Source organism: Callospermophilus lateralis, chromosome X (genome assembly GCF_048772815.1).
Source record: "Callospermophilus lateralis isolate mCalLat2 chromosome X, mCalLat2.hap1, whole genome shotgun sequence".
Classification (NCBI taxonomy): Eukaryota; Metazoa; Chordata; class Mammalia; order Rodentia; family Sciuridae; genus Callospermophilus; species Callospermophilus lateralis.
In genome coordinates this window covers 30,553,298-30,580,013 of record NC_135325.1, presented here as the reverse complement: position 1 = coordinate 30,580,013, position 26,716 = coordinate 30,553,298, and the positions used below count along the sequence as shown (strand labels likewise).

The window sequence follows — 26,716 nt, the reverse complement described above, 5'->3', positions numbered from 1 at the left end:
GCTGGCTTGGAACTCAGGATCCTCCTGCCTCGGCCTATCGAGTTCCTGGGATTACAGGCATGCACCATCACACCCAGCTAGAAGTTACCTTTATTTTAAAAAATTTTGTATTTGTTCTAATTAGTTATACATAACAGCAGAATGCATTTCGATTCATTGTACACAAATGAAGCACAACTTTTCATTTCTCTGGTTGTACATGATGTATAGTCGCACCACATGTGCAGTCAGTCATACATGTACCTAGGTAATAATGTTCATCTCATTCCACCATCTTTCCTATTGCATCATGCCCCCTCCCCTTCCCTCTCTCCTCTTGGCCCAATCAAAGTTCCTTCATTCTCCCCACACCCTCCACCCCCATTAAGGATCAACATCCACTTATCAGAAAGAACATTTGGCCTTTGTTTTTTTGGGATTGGCTTACTTTGCTTAGCATGATATTCTCCAACTCCATCCATTAACCTGCAAATGCCACAGTTTTATTCTCTTTTAATGCTGAGTAATATTCCATTGTGTACATATACCACAATTTTTTTTTACCCATTCATCTATTGAAGGACATCTAGGTTGGTTCTACAGTTTAGCTATTGTGAATTGAACTGCTATAAACATTGAAGTGGCTGTGTCACTGTAGTTTGCTGTCCTTTGGTATAGATTGAGGAGTGGGATAGCTGGGTCAAATGGTGGTTCTATTACAAGTTTTCTAAGGAATCTCCATACTGCTTTCCAGATTGGTTGCACAAATTTGCAGTCCCACCAGCAATGTATGAGTGTGCCTTCCCCCTACATCCTTAGAAGTTACCTTTTAAGAAGTGTCTTTAAAGTATGTTTGGGTGTTGTCTTCAGGGAAGAGTCACTCCTTCATACAGAGGTAAGGACATAAACCAAGTGTTTCAGATATTGGAAAACTGAATAAATTCAGAAGGCCCAGAAGAGGAGGAAAATTGCAACAAGCAGCAGCAAGAGAACTGAGATGTAATTTGTGTCAAAACTGTGAATGGTCCTATTTGCCAGGGATCAGAAAAACATGATCTATAGGACAAATTTGTCCTACACATCTGTTAAATGAGAACAGTTTTCACTTTTTTTTTTCCCCCAGTACTGGAGATTGATCCCAGGGGTCCTTTACCACTGAGCATATCCCCAGCCCTTTTCATTTTATTTTGAGATAGGGTCTTGCTATGTTGCTGAGGCTGGCCTTGAACTTGGATCCTCCTGCCTCGACCTACCAAGTATTTGGGATTATAGGTGTATATCACCAACACTGGAACTTTCTACATTTTTAAACAGTTGTTTCAAAAGAAAATGATGCAACAAAGACCATAGGTTGCTAACAAAGTCTAAAATACACTTGTCCCTCTGTATCCATGGGGGATTGATTCCAGGAAACCCTGTGGATACTAAAATCTGCTCATGCTCAAGTTCCTTATATAAAATGGCACAGTGTTTGAATTGAATCTGTGCACATCCTGTTATATTCTTTAAGTCACCTCTAGATTGCTTATAATACCTAATGCAATATAAATGCTATGTAAGTAGTTTTACACTGTATTATTTAGGGAATAGTGACAAGAAAAAAAACAGCCCATACATGTTCAGTACAGACATTTTCTCCCCCAAAATATTTTTCCATCTGCAATAAGTTGAATCTGAGAATGTAGAACCTGTGAATACAGAGGACAACTGTTTTTACTATCTGGCCCTTTACAAAAAGAGTTTGGCCACTTCTTTGCATTATGCCTGGAGAAGTTTAGATTTTATCTTGTAAAGATTGTCTTCTAAGGACAATTGTTACTAAATAGTCAAGAAGAGAAAGATTGCTTACCTGTGGGAGATAAGGGAGGTAAAAAAGGAGTAACTGACCTTAAAATTTGTCTTATTACTTTGGGCAGCTTTAAAGATAGCAACAGTTGCTGCAAGGGGCGGCACGTGCCTATAATCCTAGCAGCTCAGGAGGCTGAGGCAGGAGGATTTCGAGTTTAAAGCCAACATCATCAACTTAGCGAGGCCCTAAGCAATTTAGTGAGACCCTGTCTCTAAATTAAAAAATAAAAATAAAAAGGGCTGGGAATGTGGCTCAGTGGTTGAGTGTCCTTGGGTTCAATCTCAGCACCAAAACCAAAAAGATAGCAAGAGTTGTTTTGGAATATCTAGTAAGATGTGACTAGTGTCACCAAGATAAGGAAGAAGATTGTCCATTGAGTGGGAAGTGTTGTTTGCTGTCCTGTTTTGTTTTTGGCAATCAGAGCTAAATTATTTTGAACAACATATAAGTTTGTCATAAATTTTTGAAACAATACCCATTGAAAAGTTAGAGACTACCCAAATAATGTTCTGCTGCAGCTGTAGATATAGGTGTTCACAATGAAAATGTTTATAGGTGCAAACTGATAAAAAAAATTACACCATGTTTTAGTCAGCTTTTGCTGCTGTGATCAAAAGACCTGCCAAGAACAATATTTGGACTCAAAATTTCAGAGGTCTCAGTCCATAGACAGCTGACTCTATTGCTCTGGGTTTAGGTGAGGCAGAACATCATGGTGGAAAGGATGGAGGAGGAGAATACCTCAGGATAAGAAGCAGAGAGACAGCTCCACTCTCAAGGGACAAAAGTCATACCCCAAAGGGCATGCCTCCAATGACCTACCTCCTCCAGCCACAACCTACATGCCTAACATTACCACCCAGTTAATGTATTGATCAGGTCAAGGCTCTCAACTTAATCATTTTACCTCTAAACTTTCTTGCATTGTCCCACACATGAGCTTTTAGGGGATACATCACATCTAAACCATAACATACCATTTAAAGTGGAAATTTTAAAAAGTCACCCCCTTGAGTACACCAGGAGGATCATAGGACTTTGAACAGTCTGTGTATACAATTTACACAATAAACAACTTGTCATTCAGCCAACAAAATGACAGCTTTTTCATTACTGAGGAGGAAGAAAATCCACACTAGAAAAATACATTATATAATCAACTTCTTTAAGGTAACAGCAAGGGCATATCTCCCCAAGATGGAAAGGAGACCATTAAAAACTTCCTCCTCAACACTTAAAGTTTATAGAGAAATGATTGCCTTTTAATTAATTTTTTGGGTATATCAAGGTCTATTCTTTGGTATCTTAAGGGCAGTATTTTGTTTTCATTCTCTTTCATTTCTCCATAGCCATTTGGTTCTAAATACCATTTCCCTGACAGCAGAAAGGCTTCTTTCTGTAATGGGCAGATATTGCTAAGAATATGTCAAAGTGTCATTTAACCCAGATAACCCTTCATTTTGTTCTTCCAGTTTATGATTTTCCTTTCTCTTCTCTCAGTAACCTGCCATTTGCTATTTCTCTATTTGTTAGCAACTTATTAGGAATGGGCTGGTATATTAGTCAGATTTCCATCACCATACTAAAATGCCTAAGATAATTAATTTATAAAGAGAAAAGGTTTATTTCGTTTGTGATTCTGAAGGGTCCAGTCCAGTAGCAGTCCCATGCTTTGGATCTCTGATGAGGGCACCAGATGGTAATATCAGCAAACACCTGTCCAAGCAAACTGCTCACATCACAACTAGGAACAGAGGCAGGATGGGCCAGGGTCCTACATCCTCTAGAGGGGTATGCCCTCAGTTATTTAAGGACCTCTCATTCAACCCCACCTCCTTCAAAGTTATACCATCTCACAATACCAAGGGACCAAGGCTTTAACACATAAACTTTTGGGGAACACTTATCCAAACTATAAAAGGAAAATTACAATTAAAGAAACATCAAAAGAGATTTTCAAAATGAAGTCAGGAAGCCATTAGGAAGCAGGACTTTTACACATCACCAGCTGCTACCTGGAACATGAACTTTGGTCATCTCTTAGCTTTGACCTCAGTCATCTGGGATGACAAGAAAAACTAGACAATTACACGGTGCCCAAAGGTTCACGATGCATATCAAGAGGATTTTGGACTCTTCTTTTATAGACACTTCCATTCTTTTTGTACTTTTTTTGGGGGAGGAGGGTACTAGGAATTGAACTCAGGGGCACTCAACCACCGAGCCACATCCCCAGCCCTATTTCATATTTTATTTAGAGACAGAGTCTCACTGAGTTCCTTAGTACCTCTCTTTTGCTGAGGCTGGCTTTGAACCTGTGATCCTCCTGCCTCAGCCTCTTGAGCCACTGAGATTACAGGCGTGCACCATGGCACCTGGCTTGTATTTTCTTTTTTAAAATTTTTTTCTATGGGTCACATAGCCCCTGTTCTTACCCAACTTTCAATCACCATATAAACTCTTTTTCTGCCTCCTCAGAACATGGATTCAGAGGTATCTGAATCTTTGTCTCCCAAATTACAATTCCTAAGACCTTATTTGCAGTTATTCAGTTTTTATTAATTCAAAATTTATAGCCAGTCTTAGTATTGAATTTCAGGGATCACAGGCTGAGGAACTTTAGAGAATTTAAAGGGCCAAAGTTTGGGGGCTGGGTTAAAGTGCTTGCCTGAATTCGCACAAGGCCCTGGGTTTGGTCCCCAGAACTGCCAAAAATATCTATAAAAAGTAAAAGCAAATAAAGTATCTCAATGGCTATTTCCTTGATTCACAAATTCTTAACCTATGTCCTGAAATAACCACTTTAATCAATTTCAAGAGCCCAATTTTTAAAAATCTTGAACAAGTGGAGCACAGTGGCACTTGCCTCTAATCACAACTACTAGGGTGGCTGAAATAGAAAGCTCACAGGTTAAGACCAGTCTGAGCAATTTAGCAAGGCTAAAATAAAAAAGGCTAAGGATGTAGCTCAGTAGTAAAGCCCCCCTGGGTTCAGTACCTAGTACCATAAAAAAATAAATAAAAAAAATCTTAAACAAGAGTTGGATGCAGTGGTACACTCATGTAATCCTAGCTACTTGGGAGGTTGAGGCAGGAAGAATGCCAGTTTGAGGCCCTGTCTCAAAATAAAATTTAAAAGGGGCTGGGTGTGTACTTCAGTGATAGAGTGTTTCCTAATTGCAAAAGGCCTTGGGTTTTAGCCCCAGTACACAGAAAGAAAGAAAAAAATCTTCAACAAGTTATCCTTCTTGGTCCTATTCTCAATGTAGGAATGAATTTGGGGAGATATAGGATAAATATAGGTTCTGTTACACTAATATTTTAAAGTTTTTATCTAGTCATTATTTCTAGATAAAATGTTTCTTGGAATCAGAAGCACTATGGACTTAATCAACTTAGAATAGGCAGATTATTTTAATGCTTTTGTATTCATGTTACTGGAGTCCTAAGCCAGAGGCCTGACTCTAGGGATTCAACAAATAGACCCAGCCACTCGCCCCAAACAACAAATAGAAAAATTGTGAAACAGTAAACATATTTTAATCACTGTAGCTATACTGGAAAGACAAGAGGGACCTGGGTCCTTAGCCCTGTCTTTGAGAGGCTGACAATGACTTTAATGTTTTACAGAAAGGGGAATAAGCGCAAGGGTTGGGGTTTGCCTAGCTGGAAGATTTGCACAGCTGCTAAAGCAGGAGATCTTGATCTGGTTCATCATCTCAGGATTGGTCAGGTGGGGCCTGTCAGCAATAAGAAAATTGCTGTTGCCTGGGAGGTAGTTTCCATGCATCACAAGATGTTTATCAATCACATCTGTTGTTTCTGGATTCCTAGGTGACTCAGAGCAAAGGAAACAGATACAAAATGGAGGCAGAGATGCAGTCAAAAGTGAAGTCCTTGTTAAATTTAGAACACTATGTGGCTGGAGTGGTGGTGCACACTTGTAATCCACTTACTGGGGAGGCTGAGGCAGGAGGATCACAAGTTCAAAGCCAGCCTCAGCAACTTAGAGAGGCTCTGAGCAACTTGGCAAAACCCTGTCTTGAAATAAAATTTTAAAAAAGAACACTGTGTTTTCTATCAATGTCCAAATTTTCTAATATCCTCCCCCTCTTTGAGGCACTTCACTCTCTTCTGTTCTCTTTCTGCCATGTGTTTGGAGAGTTTACTTTTTAATCACCTTGGTCCTCTACCCCCAAGACTCTGTAAACCACCTTCATGAACATTTAATGTAAATAAAATTACTGTTAGTGTTGCCCTCATCTCTTCCTAGTTACTCTCTATAGTCACAGCAAAGATAATTTGCTTTTTCCAATCTATTTTATTTTATTTTTGGTACTGGGGATTGAACCCAGAGATGCTTTAACCAGTGAACTACATCCCCAGCCCTTTTTATTTTTTGAAACAGAGTCTGGCTAAATTGCTGAGGCTGGCCTTGAAATTGCAATCCTCCTGTCTCAGCCTCCCTAGTCACTGGGATTACAGGCATGTGCCACAACACTCAGCTTCCAATCAATTTAAATGAAAGGAGAACAAATAATTGAAGCTAACAGGTTAATTATTTGCACAGATATAGTAAGAACTAAATAAACACAAGTTTCTTAATAGTTAATGGAAATTAGTATCAGAATACACATGATAATAAAGGTAAACAATTTGATTTATAAGGATATTACATACTTAAGAAAATTTTTTCTCACTCAACAAATAACAGAAATGTAAACTTGCAAGCTATTTAAATGAAAAGAATATTAGTAAATAAGAATATTATTTTAAAAAGTACCAGGATTTGAAAGGTCAAGTGAAATAATGCAAGTCAATGTTTTAAGTAATACAGTGTATACTAGATATTCTTGATCTTCTATTAAAATAAATACTGAGAGGGTCATTTTGTTTAATTGCACAGCAAATTCAGATACAATACAAGTTGGAAATAAGTTTCAGAGCCTGGTGTGGTGATACATGCCTGTAATCCCCTGGCTTGGGAACCTGAGATAGAAGGATGGCAAGTTTGAAGCCAAGTTTAGTAATTTAGAGACCCTGTCTCCAAAAAAAAGAGGGTTTGCTGGAATTGGGGAACTGTAGTTCAGTGGCAGAGTGCTCGCATAGTATGTGAGAGGCCCAGGGTTCATTCCCTGGTACCATAAATAAATAAATAAATAGTTTTGGGCTAGGATATATGAATTTGGGTTAGCTGTTTGGTCACCATCTTGCTTTTACATTCTGTAGAATCCCATGGAGTTTCTGAGTAAAAAAACTTGAGCTTATTGCTCTGTCAGATTTAAATAGAATGATTTTTTTTTAAATTATGTGCTCTTGAGTAACTCCTATGAAGCCAAATCCAAGGACTTCCTCTTCTTCCTCTTGACTTCCTGGCAGAGTATATGGAGAGAAAGCAGGTAATAAGGTTCTGATTCCCAGCAGCAGGATATTAGAAAAATTTGTCCCTTTGGTGAGTCCTTGCCTCTTTACCAAAATGTGGCTTGAAACAGCATTTGTTTTATATCTTTTTAAAATCCTTTTTCCCCAAGTGATTGAATCCGTTAGTGCTCAAAATACTGTTTAAAAAATTATTTTGACACTTTTTAAAATGGTAAGGAAGACTTTATTCAGGACTCTTGAAATAGGTGTCAGGACTACTACAATAAGGTTGAAGGGTCCATCTCAACAGTAAATACAGCAAAGACAGCTGAGGATTTATAGTCAGTGAAGGTCTGTGTGATCAGATAACACATGCGGGATGGGGAATTTGAATGGATATTGAGGGTGATTTGACATCAAGGGGTTGGGGGATTCTCAGTAACCTGACTTAGCAGTAATCCTTTTTTTTTTTTTTTTTTTTTTTAATTGTTTGGTAGTTGTAGTTGGACACAATACCTTTATTTATTTATTTTTATGTGGTGCTGAGGATTGAACCCAGTGCCTCACATGTGTTAGGCAAGCACTCTACTGCTGAGTCACAACCCCAGCCCCATTTAGCAGTAATCTTTCTACAAGTAGATGAAGCAGGCCAAGGACAGAACCTAAGTGGGTGGCCTAGGGAAAATAAAAAAAAGAGCTTCATAAGAGCCTTTAAGTTTGGTCTCTGTCAGTACCAACCTGGTTTTCCCTCTACACTACCACGTGCAGCCCCTTCACCCATTTCTCCAGCTCCGAGGCTCTTTAAAACAAAATAACTGAAATTATGATTATGGAAATTCTAGAGGGGGTTGGGAGGATTCCACGCCAAGTAGGAGGAGGGCAACTGACTACAACTCCCATAGCCCTCACGGGGCTAAGAGCCGACTGTCCCTCCCCCCAACCTACCGAGCCACGCGCCTGCGCAGATGGTCTTGCGCGGCGAGAAGTGGGCGGGGACGCGACAACGAGCCTGAAGGAGGAGGAGGAGGAGGTGGTGGAGGAAAAAGAAGAGACCATAGACTTCTACCTCGGCCTAGAGCGGCCCTTAAAGTGCGTGGGAGAGGAGGGCGGGCGGGGACCACCCCAGAACTGGCCGCCGGCGGTATCATGGCGTCCCGGAACCCCCCTCCCCAAGGTGAGCGGCCAGGGCCCGAAGTAGTATTTGGGACGCGGCTCACAGCACTCGACCTTGTGCCCACAGCGCTTATTCCTTCCCTATGACCACCCCTTCCGAATTAGACTTCTCCCTATCCGCTCTGCGGAACTCAGGCGGAGAATGATCCCCCACCCCCAACACAGCCCTACCCGACCTTCACCTCTAGGACTTCATCTCCATCTTCAAACCTGTTTTTATTTGAGTCCCATTCTGAAGTGTTTTCCTTTCCTAGAGGAAGACCCTCTCTTTCCACTGATGAAAATGGACCCCGCTCAGACCCTGACCCAACTCTTAGATTGGGTTGAACCCTCACTTGCTGTGTAATTCTGAACTGACACTGGCTCGGGGTCCCCAGGCGATCCCTGGGCCTTTGGAAAGGAGGTGGGGGTTTTATTACCAGGCCCTCTACTGTTGAAGCCCTCCCCTCCCCCCACCCTCAGTATTTAGGATTGAACCCAGAGGCCCTCTACCACTGAGCTGCCTTATTTTTAATTTTGAGACAGGGTCTCTAAATTGTGCAGTCTGGCCTTCAAATTGGGATCTTCCTGCCTCAAGCCTCCCTATGAGTAGCCAGGGTTACAGTTGTTCACCACTATGCCTGGCTAGTCTCCGGAATTGAGTTAAACAAATTTATTAATTTCTATCTGGGCATTTTTACCTTAGGCCAAAAGGAACAGTAAGTTAGATTAAAAGAAAAATGTATAGGACATTTCTGACTTTCCATTGACTCAATTTTATTTTTTCTATTTTGTGTTTTGAAGAATACGAAAGTGATGACGACTCTTACGAAGTGTTGGATTTAACTGAGTATGCAAGAAGACACCACTGGTGGAATCGAGTGTTTGGCCACAGTTCGGGACCTATGGTAGAAAAATACTCTGTAGCTACCCAGATTGTAATGGGTGGCGTGACTGGCTGGTGAGAACAACATCTTTTTCATTAAATTTCATTGAGAGCCTGACTATTGTCCTTCTATAAATGGGCCAGAGTCACCATGCACATTCAGTGGGTGTACACTGTTAATTTCAGAAGAGTACTACTTTGAGGGGTTTCCTTGTGATCCAAGTGGTGTGATCTATCTTCAGAGACTTCCTGTTGGATTTTGGTGATCCCCTTCCATGCCCACCATCATTTCACTCTTTCCTCCTATCCTTCCTTTGCTTTTTTAAAAACATATTTCCTGTTTCTCAAGTTTAGCAAATGTGGATCTGATTCAGTGATAGTGAGTAGATAGGAAGAAGTATATGAAAAAAACTATATATAAATTTTTGCTTGCCATTCAGTGCCAACAACTGGAAAAACCCGTGAGAAACTCCTATAGCAGAACTGGCCTCTATAATTGTCAACCCTGTAGAGAGCAGTATGAATGCTAGGTAAAAATTATCATAAAAGCTGGCTCTGTGACACATGCCAGTAGTCCCAGCTATTTGGGAGACTGAGGCAGGAGGATTGCAAATATCCAGGCCAGCCTGAGCCACTTAGGGAGATTCTGTGTCCTAAAGAAAAAAAAAAAAAAAGAAGGCTGGGGATATAGCTCAGAGATAGTGCTTCAAAAAATTAATGATGATACAGCTGACATTTTTTGTGGGCTGGTTCAGATTATGATAATGCTTTAAAGAAGAGCTGTTGAATATTCTATGTTGGAATTAAAGGACTCATTGCTTACTGATGTAATAATATTGTGGGGTACATTAAGGAGTAGTTAATAAATAAGCTAACCAAGTAACATCAGACCACATAATTACACAGTTGCTACTATTGATCTAATTCTGTTATTTTTGGAACAAAAGATTACTCAGGTAATGGAGTAGGCAGAAGCAAGTTGAATTCTTTATTTTGAAAATGTTCATGATTGTAGAGAATTTTTAGAGTGCTTGCCTTGTGAATAATATTTTTTTCTTTAGACTCTGTTAAATTCATCTCACATTAATTTATATATTAACATTTCCATTTAATAAGTGTAAATTAAAATTTTTGATTTGTATTTTATGTGCTCAGAATGATGGTGCACTCCTCTATGCCCTTTTGTAAATGCCTTTTTTTATGATAGAAACAGCTATTGTGAAGATTCTGTGGCACAGAGTTGCAGTATTTATTACTGATGTGTATTTATTAATGCTGCTGCATGAAAAAAAAAGCCTGCAATTAGAAGAGAGATTTCTGATCAAGGCTGATTCAGATAATTTGATTTAGACAATTTGCCTTAGGTTGATTGTACCTCTGTCTCCATAATTCAGGGTATGGCCTTCTGTTTAAATAAACCCATAATTTGATGCCCTGGGTGATTGGTTAAAGTCAGGGCCAAAAGCCCAATATTAAAAGATACTAAATAATTGAGAAATAGAATTATCAGGTCATTGTACATTTTCATCTTGTAGACACTCCTTTATAAGAAGCCCCATAATTGGCAGAAGTTTGCTTGGAAAGCCTAGAGACAAAGCAGCAGAATTTAGTAGGTCCATCTTAGTGACTAATACCATCAAACAGTGATCAATACAAGCTTGTGGAGTACCCAACCTGGATATGTAGAAACCTGGCTATTTGCTGCTTCTCTTTTTTTTCTGAGTTTTTATTGCTGGCTCCCCTATGAGGGACATATTCTTGATAGTAATATATACTTTTGGAGTATAGCCAGGTGCCAGCCTAAGAGCTGTGTAATAGGATGTTAATATTATACAGATGATTTGTTATAATGACTTTAAATTCAATATAGTAAATTTTTAGAATTTTCTGAGGGGATAAAATTGATGTGATATTATATATTAGTATATATTAATATGTTGTGTATTATAATATTAAGGAGGAATGGTTAGTGGAACATTAACTTAACCAGTTAACAGAAGCTAAGGAAATTATATTTAGCTGTAGGTAGCCTTAGTTTTGTGGTGTGTGTGTGTATGTGTGTGTCTAGAGCCTCACATGTGGTAAGCAGGTGCTCTACCAACTGAGCTACATCCCCAACCCCATTATACATTTTTGATCATAAGAAATTAAAACTAATATTAAGATGGGGTGGTTGCTAGGAGACATGGAAGGTGTGAAGACCAGTTAGTGTGCCTCTAGAGTGGTCTGGAAGCAAGGTAATAGAAGCCTAAACCGTTACCAAGGTAATGATGCCCTTAAGAATGGAAAGGAAAAAAGAGTCAGATAATGTTTTGGAGATAGAGGATATAGAACTTGGCAATCAGTTGTACCAAGAATAAAGAAGGTAGAGTCCTGAGACAAATGTGAGGTGGCAGGCCTGGAGAATGGTACTAATAAATTGAGACTTTAGCAGTAGTTTTTTGGTTGGAAAGATGTTTTTGCATATGTGGTTCTAGGTACTGGAGAAGCCCATCATGTAATTTCAAATGTAGGAAGGTGTATTAGTTTTCTAGGACTGTTATAACTAAGTACCACAAACCTGGGGGGTTAAAACAACAGAAATTTATCTCTTACTGTTTGGGGGGCTAGAAGTTTGCAGTCAAGGTGTCAGCAGGCTTAGTTCCTTCTTGGAGGCTCAGAGGGAGAAATCTCTTTCATGTTTCTCTCCTCACTTCCAGCAATCATTGGCATTCTTTGGCTTGTAAGTATATCACTCTGATCTCTCCCTTTGTTGTTATCACATGATCATATTCCTTCTGTGTGTCTATGATTCTATGATATGACTCACATTGGATTAGGGCCTACCCTGTTCCAGTATAACCTCATCGAATACTTAATTACATCTTCAGTGAATCTGTTTCCAAATAAAATCACATTTTGAGGTTCTGGGAAGGACACGAATTTTGGGGGAACATGAACTCAGTGCATAATGCTAGAGTTAGAAATCTGAGATTCTTTTGCACAATATGCATCTGGAATACTAAGGAATATGAGCTCGCTGAAGTATAGGCTGACACTGTTACAGCATAGATGAGACAGCACAGATTTAATATAAAAATAGATATAGATAAGGAGGCTCTGAGAAATGTGGGCTGAAGTGTAGTCATAAAAGTGGAACTACATCTGGACCTTAAAGGGTAGGAAAGCTTTAGATAGGCAGAGTTAGGCAAAAACCCCTAGAACCAGGGAGATTAATAGCTCAAACAAAGATGATAAACTATTTTGAAATTAATTGGGGTGAAGCAGAAGGTTTGGGTAAAGTGGATGTTGGCCAGGTGTATGTAATATCTTGACTATTAAGTAAAAGAAAACAAATCACTTTTATTATAGGAAATTTCAGCTTGCACAAATATAGAATGTGTATAGTGAACCCCCTAAGTATTCATCATTCAATTTCATTAGCCTCTCTTACCTATAAATCCTCCTCCTCTCGCCATCTCTTATTTTGCAGCAAATCTCAAACATTTTTAGATTGTGTATTTTTGACGAGCCTATGTGACTAAAGGGAAACATTGAGGGTTTTTGAGCAGGCAAGGGATATGATCAAAAGGAATGGGAAGACATTAGGAAAGTAATAAAAAGTAAAAGAGGAGAGGGTTTAGTACATTGATCTCATCTTTTATTATTTCTTTCATTAAAGGTGTGCAGGATTTTTGTTCCAGAAGGTTGGAAAACTTGCAGCTACTGCAGTGGGAGGTGGCTTTCTTCTCCTTCAGGTATGTTAGTTTTATATGCTTGCCTGTTTTTACATAGGTAGCTCTTAAGAACTAAGAATGTCAAGTTTAGCCATTTTACTTCTGTCCACTTTAACAGGATGTAGATTTTTTTCCTTTAGGTGTCAGTGTATGGAAAAACTGCAGTGAGTTTTGAAAGCTGCCATCTTCATGAAAGACAACAAATCAAATACTTCTAAGATCTCCAGTTCTAGTGTAGTTTGTTTCCAGCTATTAAAAAGATACCATTTAAAACTTGAAAGTTGAATATAAAAATTCATTTTTTAATTATTACCTAAATGTCTCTTAAAATATCTCCCTAGCTAAATAATCATTTCACCAATAATATAGCCTACGTATCCTGGCCATTTTAAACCTCTGTTTAAAATTCACATGCATAAAAATTCCGAAAGTCTCTTTTTCCCTGTTTATAGAATTCAAAAGTGCTCTTCTTTTCCTTGTTTCCTAGTTACACAGTTATTCTCCCCAGAGGAAGCTGATATTAACAATTTCTAAACATTTTTTAAAACTAAAGAACCATAATAATATAGAAAGTAGAAAATTAGGTTTAAAAATAACTATCCATAATCCTATTACTGAGGCAGGTGGATTAAAATTTTAATTTTGTTCATCTTCCTCTGAGTATAAGGTCTAAAAATGCTTTGCCATTAGAGGATGTTTATCAGGATATTATCTGGCATTCATGTCTTTTTGGCATATATTTTCCCAAAAATATCATTCCCTGAAGATCAAATATAGTAAATCCAAAAATTGAAAATCTTTGGGAATGAATGTTAGCAACAATTTTAAAGATACAGAGAACTGTCAGTTATACCAGATTTAAAAAATGATTGATGCTTACGGCAATCAAAATCTTGACTTCAGTAGCTAAGCCATTGATCCTGTAATAACCAGTGTAGTTGCCTTTATGTTCAAAGGGACCAGATCATGTGTGCAGCACTGAATTTGAATATTTATTAAACAGCTTTGAAAAAGATATGTATTTTCTTTTTGTGACATTATTAGTCATAATTACCTCTTAAGAGGTGAAAAAGAATATGGTTAATGTCTAAATTTAGTCCTTTGGATGACTTTGCCAGTGTTTATATACAGAAGAGAATTTTTTTTAGGCTGATTTTGACTTGGGTTTGTATAGAAGAACATATTTAATTCTATAGCTATTTTGAAAACTATCATTATTGGTGCAAAAGAGTATACTGGACTGGGCAAGGCACAGTGGTACATGCCAGTAATCCCAGTTTACTCAGGAGGCTGAGGCAGGAGAATTGCAAGTTCAAGGTCACCCTGGGCAACTTAGTGAGACCCTGTCTCAAAAAATAAAAAAGACTGAGGATATAACATAGTAGTAAAGTGCCCCTGGGTTTTATCCCTAGTACTACCAAAAAAGAAAGTATTTGAATGAAGTAGTTTTCTAAAATGTTCACAGAGAGAATTGTGTATTTTAATCTACTGTGCAATGTTAGTTTTTCAGAAGTTCATTTCTGTTCACTGAATATAGATAATTCAAACCCACATTTTGCTGGGTCCTATCTTCCTTAAACTACTTTTTCTACAAATATAATTAGCTTTGAAAACTCAGTAGGAGGAACCTGAAAGAGGAAATACAGAAACAAGTGGCTTTTAGGCTAATTGCCTAATATTTTTTTAGGCTTGATTCCAGATTTTTCAACCTTTACTTACACTTAAAGATAAATATTAGTTTACTTAGAATTTAAAAACTTATCATAACACTATTAAGTGTTTCTCAGTAGATATTTATCATACTGCCATCTTAAGGTAAACAATGGGGCCAGGTATAACAGCAAGGCCCGGAATCCCAGCTACAAGAGAATCGCAAGTTCAAGTTCAGCCAGGACAACTTAGAGAGACCCTGCCTCAAAATAAAATCAAAAGGACTGGGGACATAGCTCAGTGATAAAGCACCCCTGGGCTCAATCCCCAGTACCACAAAACAATGGGACTTGTCAGAGTATAGGGTTGTTTACAAGTACTTGATCACAACCATTTAGAGATTTCTTGTTCCTTCTCCGTTCCCACTTCTTCACTTGACTTAAAAAAATAGACAATGGCATATAGCTGTTTTTACATTTTTTGAAGTTATATATGTACATAAGTCAAAGGATCAAATACTGGTACAAGGCTTATTAAGATCAGAGTAATCCTCTGCCTCCCTCTCTACCCTAATTTTCCTCTCCTTTGAGGCAACCACTTTGAACTCTTAGCTGATTTTCCCTTTCCCTAAACAAGTTAATTGAACATTTCTTGATCTTTCAGTCTTAGGTTTTAACTATTGGCTTTCCATTATGAAATGTGAGAATTTAGCTATGGTGTATTGAATTGTTCTGTTCTCCCCACCCCTCCTCACATTCTCACACACTTGAATGCTCTCTACTCATCCTCACCCACACAGTATAAGATGTTATTTCATAATTGTGTTAGATCATTGCCTGAAGGTCACTAAGGATGTCACATCTCTGAATTTAACCTTGTTTGAGAAGGTTTTGGCGGTTGTTTCTTATAGAAAGTTTGGGATTATTTCTCAAGATAACTCCTAGTTGTCTAAATCTTTTGTGGTTATATGTATGGTATAGTCCATCAGTTTAATCTAATGGACAAACTTGTCCCAGAGTCATCTTTTCTTCTTGTTTTGTAGGCTTGGTATACAGCTTGTATCCTAGGATCTCCCTTCAATCCCATTCTAGATTTTCCCTTTGTTTTTTTTGTTTGTTTGTTTTTTCCAGTACTGGGGATTGAACCCAGGAGTGCGCTACCACCAAGCCACATCCCCCAGCCCTTTTAATTTTTTTTATTTTGAGACAGGGTCTTGCCCATGCTGTCCTCGAACTTGCAATCCTCTTGCCTCAGCCTCCTGAGTACCAGATTACAGGACTGTGCCACCATATCTAGCCCTTTTATTAATTTTTATTCAGTCATTATTTATACCATTTTATTGCTCAAATTGTTGTAACTTTGGCCATTGGGAGCTCTTTCAGTTGTGAATTATCTTTTTAAATTTATCTGGCCATCAATGATCAGGTTTTGTTTTGTTTTGTTGTTTTGACTTTTATTTATTTACTTACCTTTGTGGTGCTAGGGATCAAACCCAGGATCTCACACATACCAGGCAAGTGTTCTACCACTGAGCTATACCTCCAGCCCTCATTTTGTTATTAAACCGGTTCCTGCATAGTTTATTCCTCTAAGTTTTGTTTTGTTTTGTTTCCCTCTCTCCTCAAAATGAGGCTTGAACCTGGGGCCTCGAGGATATGAGGTGAATGCTCTACCACTGAGCTACATACCAACCCCTCCTCTTGTTTTCTTTGATATTCAGTTTTCATGTTAAAGGTCTTCCTCCTACCTAATGATGATCCTTGTTATCTTCATTATCCTTCATTCATATTTAAGAATTGAGCACACACACACACACAAAAAAAACAGATGGGAAGCTTCAAATGTGTGATAAGGCTTTCCATTCTTTGGGAGGTTTAACTAGTCCAAGAAAAATGATCTTGAAGTGTGAAGTTGGGAGTGGGGGGGGTGTCTTCCCATTGAAACAGCCCAGTTAGATTACCTATGGTGAGGCTCACAAAAAGCCCTATCTACCTGTTTATAGTTTTTCAGCAAACATGAATCTTTACCTAAAAGCCAGCCTTATTTTTAACTTGGATGCTTTTATTCTAATAAAATCTCTTTACCTAATTTCATTAAATATTTTAATGTTGTAGAAAAGTCAAGTTTTGTTCAAAAAACAATTATCACTGCCTCACTTTCTTCCCAATCTTTTGGTTTGCTTTTCCCTGGAAAGATTTAGATGATTTCTGGGTGGACAAGATTTAAGTGGGTTCTGTACGGTCAGTTCTTGGAGGTACTTGTCAGTTAGGTTGAATATATATCCTAAACCCACTGGGGTCACATCGCTTATTTTCAGCCATCTCTGCACTGGAGCATGTCGCTCAGTTTGGATTGGTATCCTTCAGTTTGATCAGATGAGCCTTCAAAGGAAGATAGCAGTGAACGTCTCAAGAAAATCTGCTCAGTGGTAGTGGTCTGACTAGCCGTAGACAAGAGATCATTCTCTCACTCACTAGTAGGCATGATAGGGCTTTTTGGGATAATTTAGCACAGTCCTTTGTTAGACTCTTATTTGAGCCAGGTTAGTTAATACAGCTTTGAGGATTTAGTATTTATCATCATTTATTCATTGTTCTTTATTTATCTGTTTGCCTGACATTATTCAAGACTCTAGGGACATAGACATTCACAGTTCACTGGTTGAAGTAGGTATTGGCAAACAAATTTAACGATCTGGTCAGTGCTGAGCTCAAGGGTGAATGTGGTACTGAGAGAGCAGAGGAAAAAGGCTCTGACTGCTTGGAGGTGTCCAGGAAGGAAGCCCAGAGAGTCATTCATGTCCCTAAGCATCTCAAGGTTTTTTATTTTCCCTGAAACTGTTTGACATTTTACCTTAAAACAGGGGATTCTTTAAACTCTACAAAATCTTCATCTCAGATAATGCCAGATTTATTACCTTTTGGTTAAAAGTGGCTATGTGAAATTTTTTCATGTATTGTGTTTTTGAATGCTGTTTGTCAGAATTTGATCTGTCTGATTAAATGGCTTCCTTTATTCATTTGCTGAGAATTGGGGGTGAGTTGATAAGCCATCACCCCAGGGAATATAGTTAAGATTTTTGGTTATTTTATCACCAGTATAACTCAAGATTAACTTTTCAAAAAATTTCTTAAAATGTTGAGTCTTGAAAATGACAATTGATTTGGTGATTGCTGATTAATGGTGGCATAGATAATATTTGGCTTATTCTAACCAAAAAATAATGAACCTTAGGAAAAGGAGCCTTTTTATGTGTGGTTAAAAGTCAAAGCCATGTATTAAAAGCTTACAAAGAGAAACAGGAATGTAACCCAATAATAGAGTGTTGGCCTAGCATGCATAAGACCCTGGGTTCCATCCTCAGCACTACAAAATTTAAAAATAAAGTAAAAATTACTGAGTATAAGCTCAGGAGAAATTATTTATAATGATATACACACACATATATATAATGGAATTATAATGGTATATATTGTATATATTCATATGATTATTTATGTTTGATTTTATTATTTTGGGGCACCAACTTACTGTACTGGCTTATACTCAAACTATTGTTCCTGTTCAGATTTTGCAGTGTCTGGGTAGCACCATATAAGAGTTTTTTTTTTTTAATGATTAATAAGCATTTAGCTATAGTTGTATTAAAAGGATTTATGGCATAAGACTTGTATAGAGCATATTTCTTTTATATTCTACTTTCAAAAGCAATTACCAGAAAGTATTCTTAAGTAAAGAGAGTTAGTGAAGAGCTTTTATCTGGCTACTTTAGATTTCTTCAGTGACCTAATAACTGGCTTCTGATTCATAGTAATTAAACATCTGTTTAATCAAAAGATACTATTTATTAGCTATATAATTTTGAGTACTCTCTGTCCTTTTTAACTAATTCCCTATTCCAAAAGGTATAATAGAATTATAGTATAATTATAATTTTTGGAATCTTTCCCATCATGTACTACATTTTTCTATGTAATTAGTTATTTAGGCTTAATATCTGTTCTCCCTAACTGACCTAGAGCTCTCTGACAGTGGGGCTTATGTCTCCCTTCAATGCTTGGCACAGACTATGCACTCAGTATCTGTTGAATGAATAAATTAGTGAATAAATAACAATTTCTTACAAGTTTCATGGATTCCTTGCAATCTAAATGTTAATACATTCCTGGATAATAACCATTTTTATTACATTTTTGCAGATCGCCAGTCACAGTGGCTATGTGCAGGTCGACTGGAAGAGAGTTGAAAAAGATGTAAACAAAGCAAAAAGACAGATTAAGAAACGAGCAAACAAAGCAGCACCTGAAATCAACAATATAATTGAAGAAGTAAGAAATATAATTTGGGTTCCTCTTTTTGTTAATGGGTCGCACAGAAAATGTGACTGTAGTTTTCCTTATTTTTAAAAAATGATGTTTTTAGTCATATATCTGGAGTGTTAAGTAAATTTGGGGATCAAACCACCTTTCAAGTCAATTATTATTTGTTTTAGTAGTTAACACAGATTCCCTTTCTCATTTCCTACCCCTTTTGATCTACATGAAAAAGCTGATAACATTATTCTTCCCCAACTTTTCCTCTGCTTTTATAATTGTAGATGTATGTGTGTGGGGATGTGTAGAGTAAAATAAAAGTAAAACTACTCATTATTTTCTTCAGGTAGAATAGTTTGAAAATGTATATGCTTTATTTTTGTTAATATGATTAACATATTAGTTTTATTAATTTGTATATTTTCTTATACTGTTTAGAATTGGATACTCCCTTCCTTTTTTTGTTTTATCCTTTTAGCTCCCCTGATTTTTTATTTTGAAAATGTTCAAACCAATTGAAAAATTGAAAGATATAAGTGAATACTCAAACACCCTTCACCTATTTACCAAATTGTTCATATTTTGCTGCATTTGTCTGTGTGGGTGACAATTACATTTGTTTCCCTGAACTATTTAATCTGTTATGACTCTTCACCCCTAAATACCTTAGCATGTATCTACTTAAGAGTATGGATATTTTCCTCACAACTACAAATACCATTATGAATCCAAAAAATTTTAACATGATACCTTAATATTTTCTAATATATGGTTCATGTAAAGATTTTTCCACAAAATATCTTCTTTAACTTTTTCCAATTAAGAATTGTGTATTCTCCACCTTTTAGCTAAGACCAGGCATTTGGTTATCATATGCCTCAAGTTTCATTTAGTAGTTTTCTCACCTGTCATCCTTCCCCCTCCCGCAGTCTTTTATTACCTTGACATTTTTTAAGCATCTAGGCAGAATATTTCACAGATTGTTTTTTTCTAATAATTTCGTTGTGGTTTTGTTTGGGTTAATTGTGTTAATCTAAGCAACATTTTTTATCTCATATATATATATATATTTTTTTTTTTTTACTGGCTAAATGGGCTATTAATAAATACCAGGCCTTCTGTGGCCATTTATTAAATAATCTGTTAATGACTTGATGAATGGGCATTTACATCTGCCCTATAGGTAAATTTCTTTTTACCTGTGTGGTTATTGCTGCTCAGATACCAATTATTTCAGTAGCTGAAGAGCTTTCTGGGCCTGGCTGTGACTCTAGGCTTATTCAATTTGTAATGGACAGCTCTGGAATTTTGCTTGGTGTTTGGCACCTGTGTAGTAAGTAGGTACATAGGAATTTTTGCTGAATAGTCATCAAATTAAGCTGAGAATGTTACTTAGCTCCAGGTTCAACAATGTATCTTTTTTGTGTGGTAAAATATATTTAACATAAAATTTGCCATTTTAAAATGTACAATCCAGTGGCATTAAGTACACTCACACTTCTGTGCAGTTACTGCCACTGTCCCTTTGCAGAACTTTCTTTTTAATCATTTCAGTGTTCCCATTAAATACAGATTTCCAGTTTCTCCCTCTTTCTTAGTAACCTCTATTCTGCTTTCTGACTTTATGAATTTAACGGTTCATAAGTAGAATCATACTTTTGTTCTTTTTTGTCTGTCTTATCTCACTTAACATGTTTCCCAAGTTAATCCATACTGTAACATAATTAAGAGTGTTTTTGTTTAAAATTTACTTTGTTTTTCAGGCAACAGAATTTATCAAACAGAACATAGTGATATCCAGTGGATTTGTGGGAGGCTTTTTGCTAGGCCTTGCATCTTAAGGACATGAATGTTCTACTCTAGTAGTGGATCCAACTGTGAGAAGGGAAGTGGTGGCAACAGGGTGATCACTCAACAGCACATGCCACCAGAGTCTTCAGAACAAGGAGAAACAACTAGCTGGACAATACCAGATTCACAACTTAGCATTTTGCCACCTGAAGCTTGGCAAACTAGTATCTGCTGTAAAACAACCTATGTGGTGTGTGAATAATAGTATTCTGGAGCAAACCATGGCTTTCGTCATTTTTTAAACATTTGCATCTATTTAGAAACTAGTGTGTAAGATATCACCATTGGAGAGAGAAAAAATTGGTTGGATTTATTGCCCAATAAAATATCCTCCTCTTATTTAAATAAGGTGTTCTTCATTGTGCTTTATAGTATAGTGCCAATAATTAAAAACTAGCTTCGATACTAGGGCTGACTTTTTTTTAAAGCTATGTTTGCAATAAACTGAAGAATCGTGGTGCCCTTTTGTGAAAGACTTTAGAAATAATAGCATTATTAAAGTCATTAAATAGATTATACTGATGTAATACCAGTCTTTGGGTTTTTTTTTCCTACAGTTCTTACTATGCTTATATAATAACTGTGCATTTCAAAGAAGGCTCTTCTGAGGAGATATTACATCATGTCTAAATCTCTTTTTCCCATTTTGATGTCTGTGGTTTTAAAAATACTTCTTGTATGTTAGCTTCTAATTTGTTTATTTGTCATCCTGGGCAGAAGTAAGTGGAACATACATAGTTGGGTCATTCATTCATTTTATTACCCTTGAGTGTACTTACTTTTTCATTTCTAAAAATCCTAATTCTTATTTTGGCCCCTTCACCAAAAAAAGTAAATGTTGCTTTAAAATACTTAGTATAATGTGAATTTACTGTCTGAAGAACCATGATTTTCTATGTAAGTATAAAATTGTAGTTTAAAGAGAATTGTCTCCTTTATCTAGTCTGAGATGTAAATACTAATACTTTCAGGCTTTTTGTAGCATTATGTTGGCTGAACACTAGGCCAGTTTATTTGTTTCTCAGGGCCAACATCATATTCTTTCACAGCTTTCTTAACCCAGAAAGCTTTCTGCATTGTTAGTTTTGTCTGTAGAATACTTAGTTGTAATTGAGAAAAACAACATGGAGTCGTTAGATTGAAAAGACTTTGAAGATATTGAGACTATTGTCATTTGATAGGACATCACTGTAGTATATTTTGTGTATTGTAAACATATGATGTTTTCATACTTTCAAGATTGGTTACAGAGTACTTTCCTTATCGTGAGACTCCTTAAAATTAAATGTGGAATCCATCTTTAATTTCTTCCTTTATTTTCATTAGTGCCTCAGATATAATGCTAAATAAAACTCAGACTTTCTTAATATGATTTTGTTCACAAACATTTGTGTTTTCTTTTTTGTGCTTTTCTGTTTATACCTTACTAAGCTTTGCATTGCTGTGAAATTAAAAGGAACAAATGTTCATAAGTATGATCAGGTCATGTTAAGTAGAACCTTGGCTACTGTTCTGTGTGCCACATCTGCGTGATCTCTACTGTGAGGCAGGCTGTTTAGGGAGCTCCAGTAACTGACTCATTTTGTTCATTTATTTTGAAAATATTTATAGCATCTGTTCTTTTCATGATATATTAGGAAAGTGGGGGACACAAAATGCCTGACCTCAAGCTTTTAATTAAATGGACACTAAAATATTTTTAATTGAAGAATTATGTAATAGGGCTGGGGGTGTATGTAGCCTAGTGGTGGAGCACATGCTTACATCAAAAACCAAAACAACAACAAAAAGAGAACCTGGCATATGACTTAGTGACAAATGTAAAGAGAACCTGGCATATGACTTAGTGACAAATGTACATAACTACTTTGAGGGTCCAAATATATGAATGAAAACAGAAAAAGATAACTCTTCATATTTTCCTATACATTTCAAAATATCTTGTGATGTTGGAAAATATTTGTATGCCAGTGTAAAATATTACCAATACACTCTACTGTCATACCTGTTAGTGTTGTTCTACCTCAAATTTACGCTGTTTTCCCCCTATCAACCTCTAATTTCTAAAGCACATATTGCAGGTGAATTTCCCTCATCTAAAATGCTTGGGACAAGAAGTCTGTCCGATTTCAGATTTTGGAATATTTACATATACATAATGAGATATCTTGGAGATTGGAACCCAAATCTAAACATGAAATTCATTTGTTTCATGTATACCTTAAGGTAATTTTATACAATATTTTAAATAACTTATACATTTATACATTTTAAATAACTTTTATACATAAAATGGTTATATCATAGCCAAAGTGGCTTGGAGAGATTCCCACCCCCCTTGGGGACACAATAAACTGTTTTACCACCTGTTTTGACTGGTCTGTCACATGAAGTCAGGTGTGGAATTTTCTACTTGGTGCATTGTGTGGGCACTCAAAAGGTTTGAGATGTTGGGTGTTTGGATGAGGGACACTCAACCTGTATAGTGCTTGGCTCTTGGTAGATATTCAGTTGATAATGTAAGTTTGTGAAAAGCATATTACTGTGCTGGATTTAGTGTTGCCCTATGGAAAACTACTTTCTCTGTGTAATAGTGCTGTGAACCAGGGTCTGTCAAGAATGACTTGGTGGGGCTTCATTGCATGGAAAAGCTTAGATTTAGATAGCCTGCTTTTGTGTGAAATGAAGATTGATTGTTTTAGGACATAACAGCTGTTTGTAGGATTTATTAAAATTTGACTATATGAAATATACCTATTTTTGTGATTTAGGTTTTGGAAGATATATAGGGACATTTTGACTGATTTTAATTTTTATTCTTACATTTTTTTTCATATCCTTCCTCTCAAAATAGATGATTTTTAGAGTGTTTTGTGTTTGCTTCAAATATAATACAGATGAAATACTCTTTTTTGATAGTACTGGGGATTGAAACTAGGCCCGACACATGCTAGGCAAGTGCTCTACCACTGAGCTACTTCCCCAGCCCTTTTTTTCTCTGGGAGACAAGGTCTTGCTAAGTTACCTAGGCTGGCCCAAAACTTGTGATCCTCCTGCCTCAGCCTCATCAGTACCTGGACCATGGTGCCCAGCAAGACATTCTTTTTGAGATTTTTTGGTACTGGAGATTAAACCCAGGGACCACTGAACCACATTCCAATCTTTTTTAATTTTTATTTTGAGATAGGATCTTACTAACTTGCTGAGGCTGGCCTTGAACTTGGGATCCTGCTGCTTCAGCCACCCAGTCACTGGGGTTACGGGTGTGCACCACCGTGCCTGGCTGCAATACATTCTTTGTAGAAACATAAGTTAGCCTATCATCAAAGGTTCCCAAGTTTAAATATTATACATTAATTTTTCTTCCTTTACAAACTTCAGGTAATTTACCCTAATTTCCTGTAATGAAAGATAAATATAATATGGCACCTCTTACCTCCATATTTTTGTTAAATTATTATTACTGGTAATAATATGTTCAAATGATAACATTCTATACATATTAAGAGCAGTATAGTTATATAAATTGATCTAGAATGTATTCACATTTAGTGATAAAATCAGGTACCCAGAATGTTCCTGCCTCAGTATCCTGAGTAGCTGGAACTACAGGTACATGCCATTGCACTCAGGTCTGATCATGTTGTTTTCCTCTTATTTTTTAATACCTAGGAGTGCAAGCCTAAGTGTAACACACCAACATTAATTATGGTTATCTCTAAGGGGTTGTTATATAGGATTTTCAGTTTATGCCTTCAGTGTTTTATATTACCTGAAATCTTCAGGTTGAGTGCACGTTAAATTCTTTCTTTTGGGCTGGGGATGTGGCTCAAGCAGTAGCACGCTTGCCTGGCATGCGTGCGGCCCGGGTTCGATCCTCAGCACCATATACAAACAAAGATGTTGTGTCCGCCAATAACTAAAAAATAAATATTAAAAAAAATTCTCTCTCTCTCTTTAAAAAAATTCTTTCTTTCTTTCTTTCACGTAGATGGGCAGCATGCCTTTATTTATTTGTTTGTTTGTTTGTTTATTTATTTTTCATGTGGTGCTGAGGATCGAACCCAGTGCCTCACACAAGCTAGGCAAGTGCTTGTTAATTTATATACAGAATAAGTTATTTTTTTTTTAGAACCAGAGACAGAAATTTAAGACTAGTGGGTTATTGCTATGGGGGGTTGTTTTCAACTTTTATGCATTCACAATTTTTTTAAAGTTTTTTTTTAACTGAAACAATGGACATAATTCAAGAAGTCAGAGGATTACAAGGCTTCTAAAGAAAAGGAGCACTTTTCTGCTCCACCTCTCTCCAACTTGGTGACTTTTTCCCCCAGAGAAGTTTCAACTATATTAGTTGTTTCTCTTAGTATTTACTATAACCATATATATTTCTTAGACTTTGTATTATGATAAATGGCTTGGACTTCCTATTATGGCAGATGTGGATTTAGCTCTGTAACACCTTCCTTTTCACATCCTTATAGTATTTCATTAAATTTCTTATAAAGTTTTACACATTATTATGACAAACACTGTTTTCTATTGAATAAAGACATATCATCCTGTAGGCCCCTTAATGTGTGTTCAGCTGGATCTAGCCTTAGCTTGAACCTGTAAATAACTCTGGAGCAGGAAGGGCACTGTGATTGGCAGAATAATGGCCCTGAAAGATGTCCCCATCCTAATCCCCTGAACCTATGAATATGTTAGGTTACAAAGCAAAGGAGAATTAAGGTTGCTGATGGAATTAAAAATGCCAAGCAGTTGACCTCAAAAGATTATTCTGGATTATACTGGTGGCCCCAATGTAAACTGAAAGGTCCTTAAAAGAGAGAAGGAAGCTGAGGAGAGAGTCAAAGACATGTGACTACCAAAAAAAAAAAAAAATGGTCAGACAGATACTATGTTGTTAGCCTTGAAAATGGAGTAAGGGAAAATGCTGGAAAATAGATTGTTCCTTCTTGCCTCCAGAAAGGGACACATAGCTCTGTTGATTTTAGCCCAGTAAGACCCATGCTAGGCTTCCTATTTCCAGACCTAGTAACAATAAATTCGTGTTTTTGTTTTTGTGGTACTGGGGCTGAACCCAGGGTTGCTCTACCACTAAGCTACATTCCCCAGCCCTTTTTTTAACCTTTATTTTTTATTTATTTGTTTTTTAATATGGTGCTGAGGATCAAACCCAGTGCCTTGCCCTCAGTGTGCCCTCAGTGAATAGGGTGGGGTAACCTCCCAGCCAGGAAGGCCCTCTTCTCATGAGAGCAGTTCTCAGGAAAAAAGTGTAAATCAGCCAGTGCTAGAGCTGGCCAGTGGGTGTACTAGCCCAATAAAAGGGATCTGGATAGGGTACCACTAGAGTGGGTAAACCCTAAGCCAACAGTGCATGTGTCAAATAATAGTTATGTCTACTGGAGTAGTGGGGTGAGAGGGCAGTGAAACATGTAGAACTGAAATATTTGAAATTAATGGTATACAGTCCTTGTATTGTTCCAAAACATTGATTAACCTCACACTTTGAGTATGCATACATTTCAGACCTACAAATAAGCAATCTAGTCTAAATGAAGGCAGAGAAGAAAGAAGCACAGAGAAAGGATAAATAGGAAGCATTTAAAAGATGGCAAAATAAATCCAAATATGTCTATAATCATAGCAAAAGAAAACAATTCACAATGTGATTTTATATAGGTATCATTCTCTGTTGAATCAAGTAGTGAGATTAGCTCCATAGAAAGGGAAATGTTTATAAAACTTCATTGTTCAATGGAGAATTCTCCAGGCATTCAGATGTAATAAAGCTTAATTTTCTTCTTTCTTCCTTCCCCCTTCCTTCCTTTCTCTCTCTCTCTCCCTTCCCTCCTTCCCTCCCTCCCTCTCTTTCTTTCCTTTTTGGCATTGCTAGGCTAGAACCCAGAGCCTTGTACATGTTAGGCAAGCACTCCACCACAGAGCTACACCC

The 26,716-nt window shown here is 37.1% G+C and overlaps 1 protein-coding gene across 1 annotated transcript; it reads left to right on the top strand.

Annotated features, from left to right (window-relative positions):
• The first annotated feature begins 8,243 nt into the window (after positions 1–8,243).
• On the top strand, positions 8,244–21,023 carry Fundc1 (FUN14 domain containing 1). Its single transcript, XM_077106915.1, has 5 exons — positions 8,244–8,363; positions 9,146–9,302; positions 12,889–12,964; positions 18,793–18,921; positions 20,670–21,023. The coding sequence occupies exons 1-5, from the start codon at positions 8,336–8,338 to the stop codon at positions 20,745–20,747; spliced, it is 468 nt and encodes a 155-aa protein (XP_076963030.1). The 5' UTR covers positions 8,244–8,335; the 3' UTR covers positions 20,748–21,023.
• The last annotated feature ends 5,693 nt before the right edge of the window (positions 21,024–26,716 follow it).

Excerpts from the sequence above, each read along its gene's own strand:
- Fundc1 (XM_077106915.1), top strand. The coding sequence starts at position 8,336 with ATGGCGTCCCGGAACCCCCCTCCCCAAG. Across the intron at positions 9,303-12,888 it reads ATGGGTGGCGTGACTGGCTG|GTGTGCAGGATTTTTGTTCC; the intron begins GTGAGAACAACA and ends CTTTCATTAAAG. Across the intron at positions 18,922-20,669 it reads TCAACAATATAATTGAAGAA|GCAACAGAATTTATCAAACA; the intron begins GTAAGAAATATA and ends TTTGTTTTTCAG.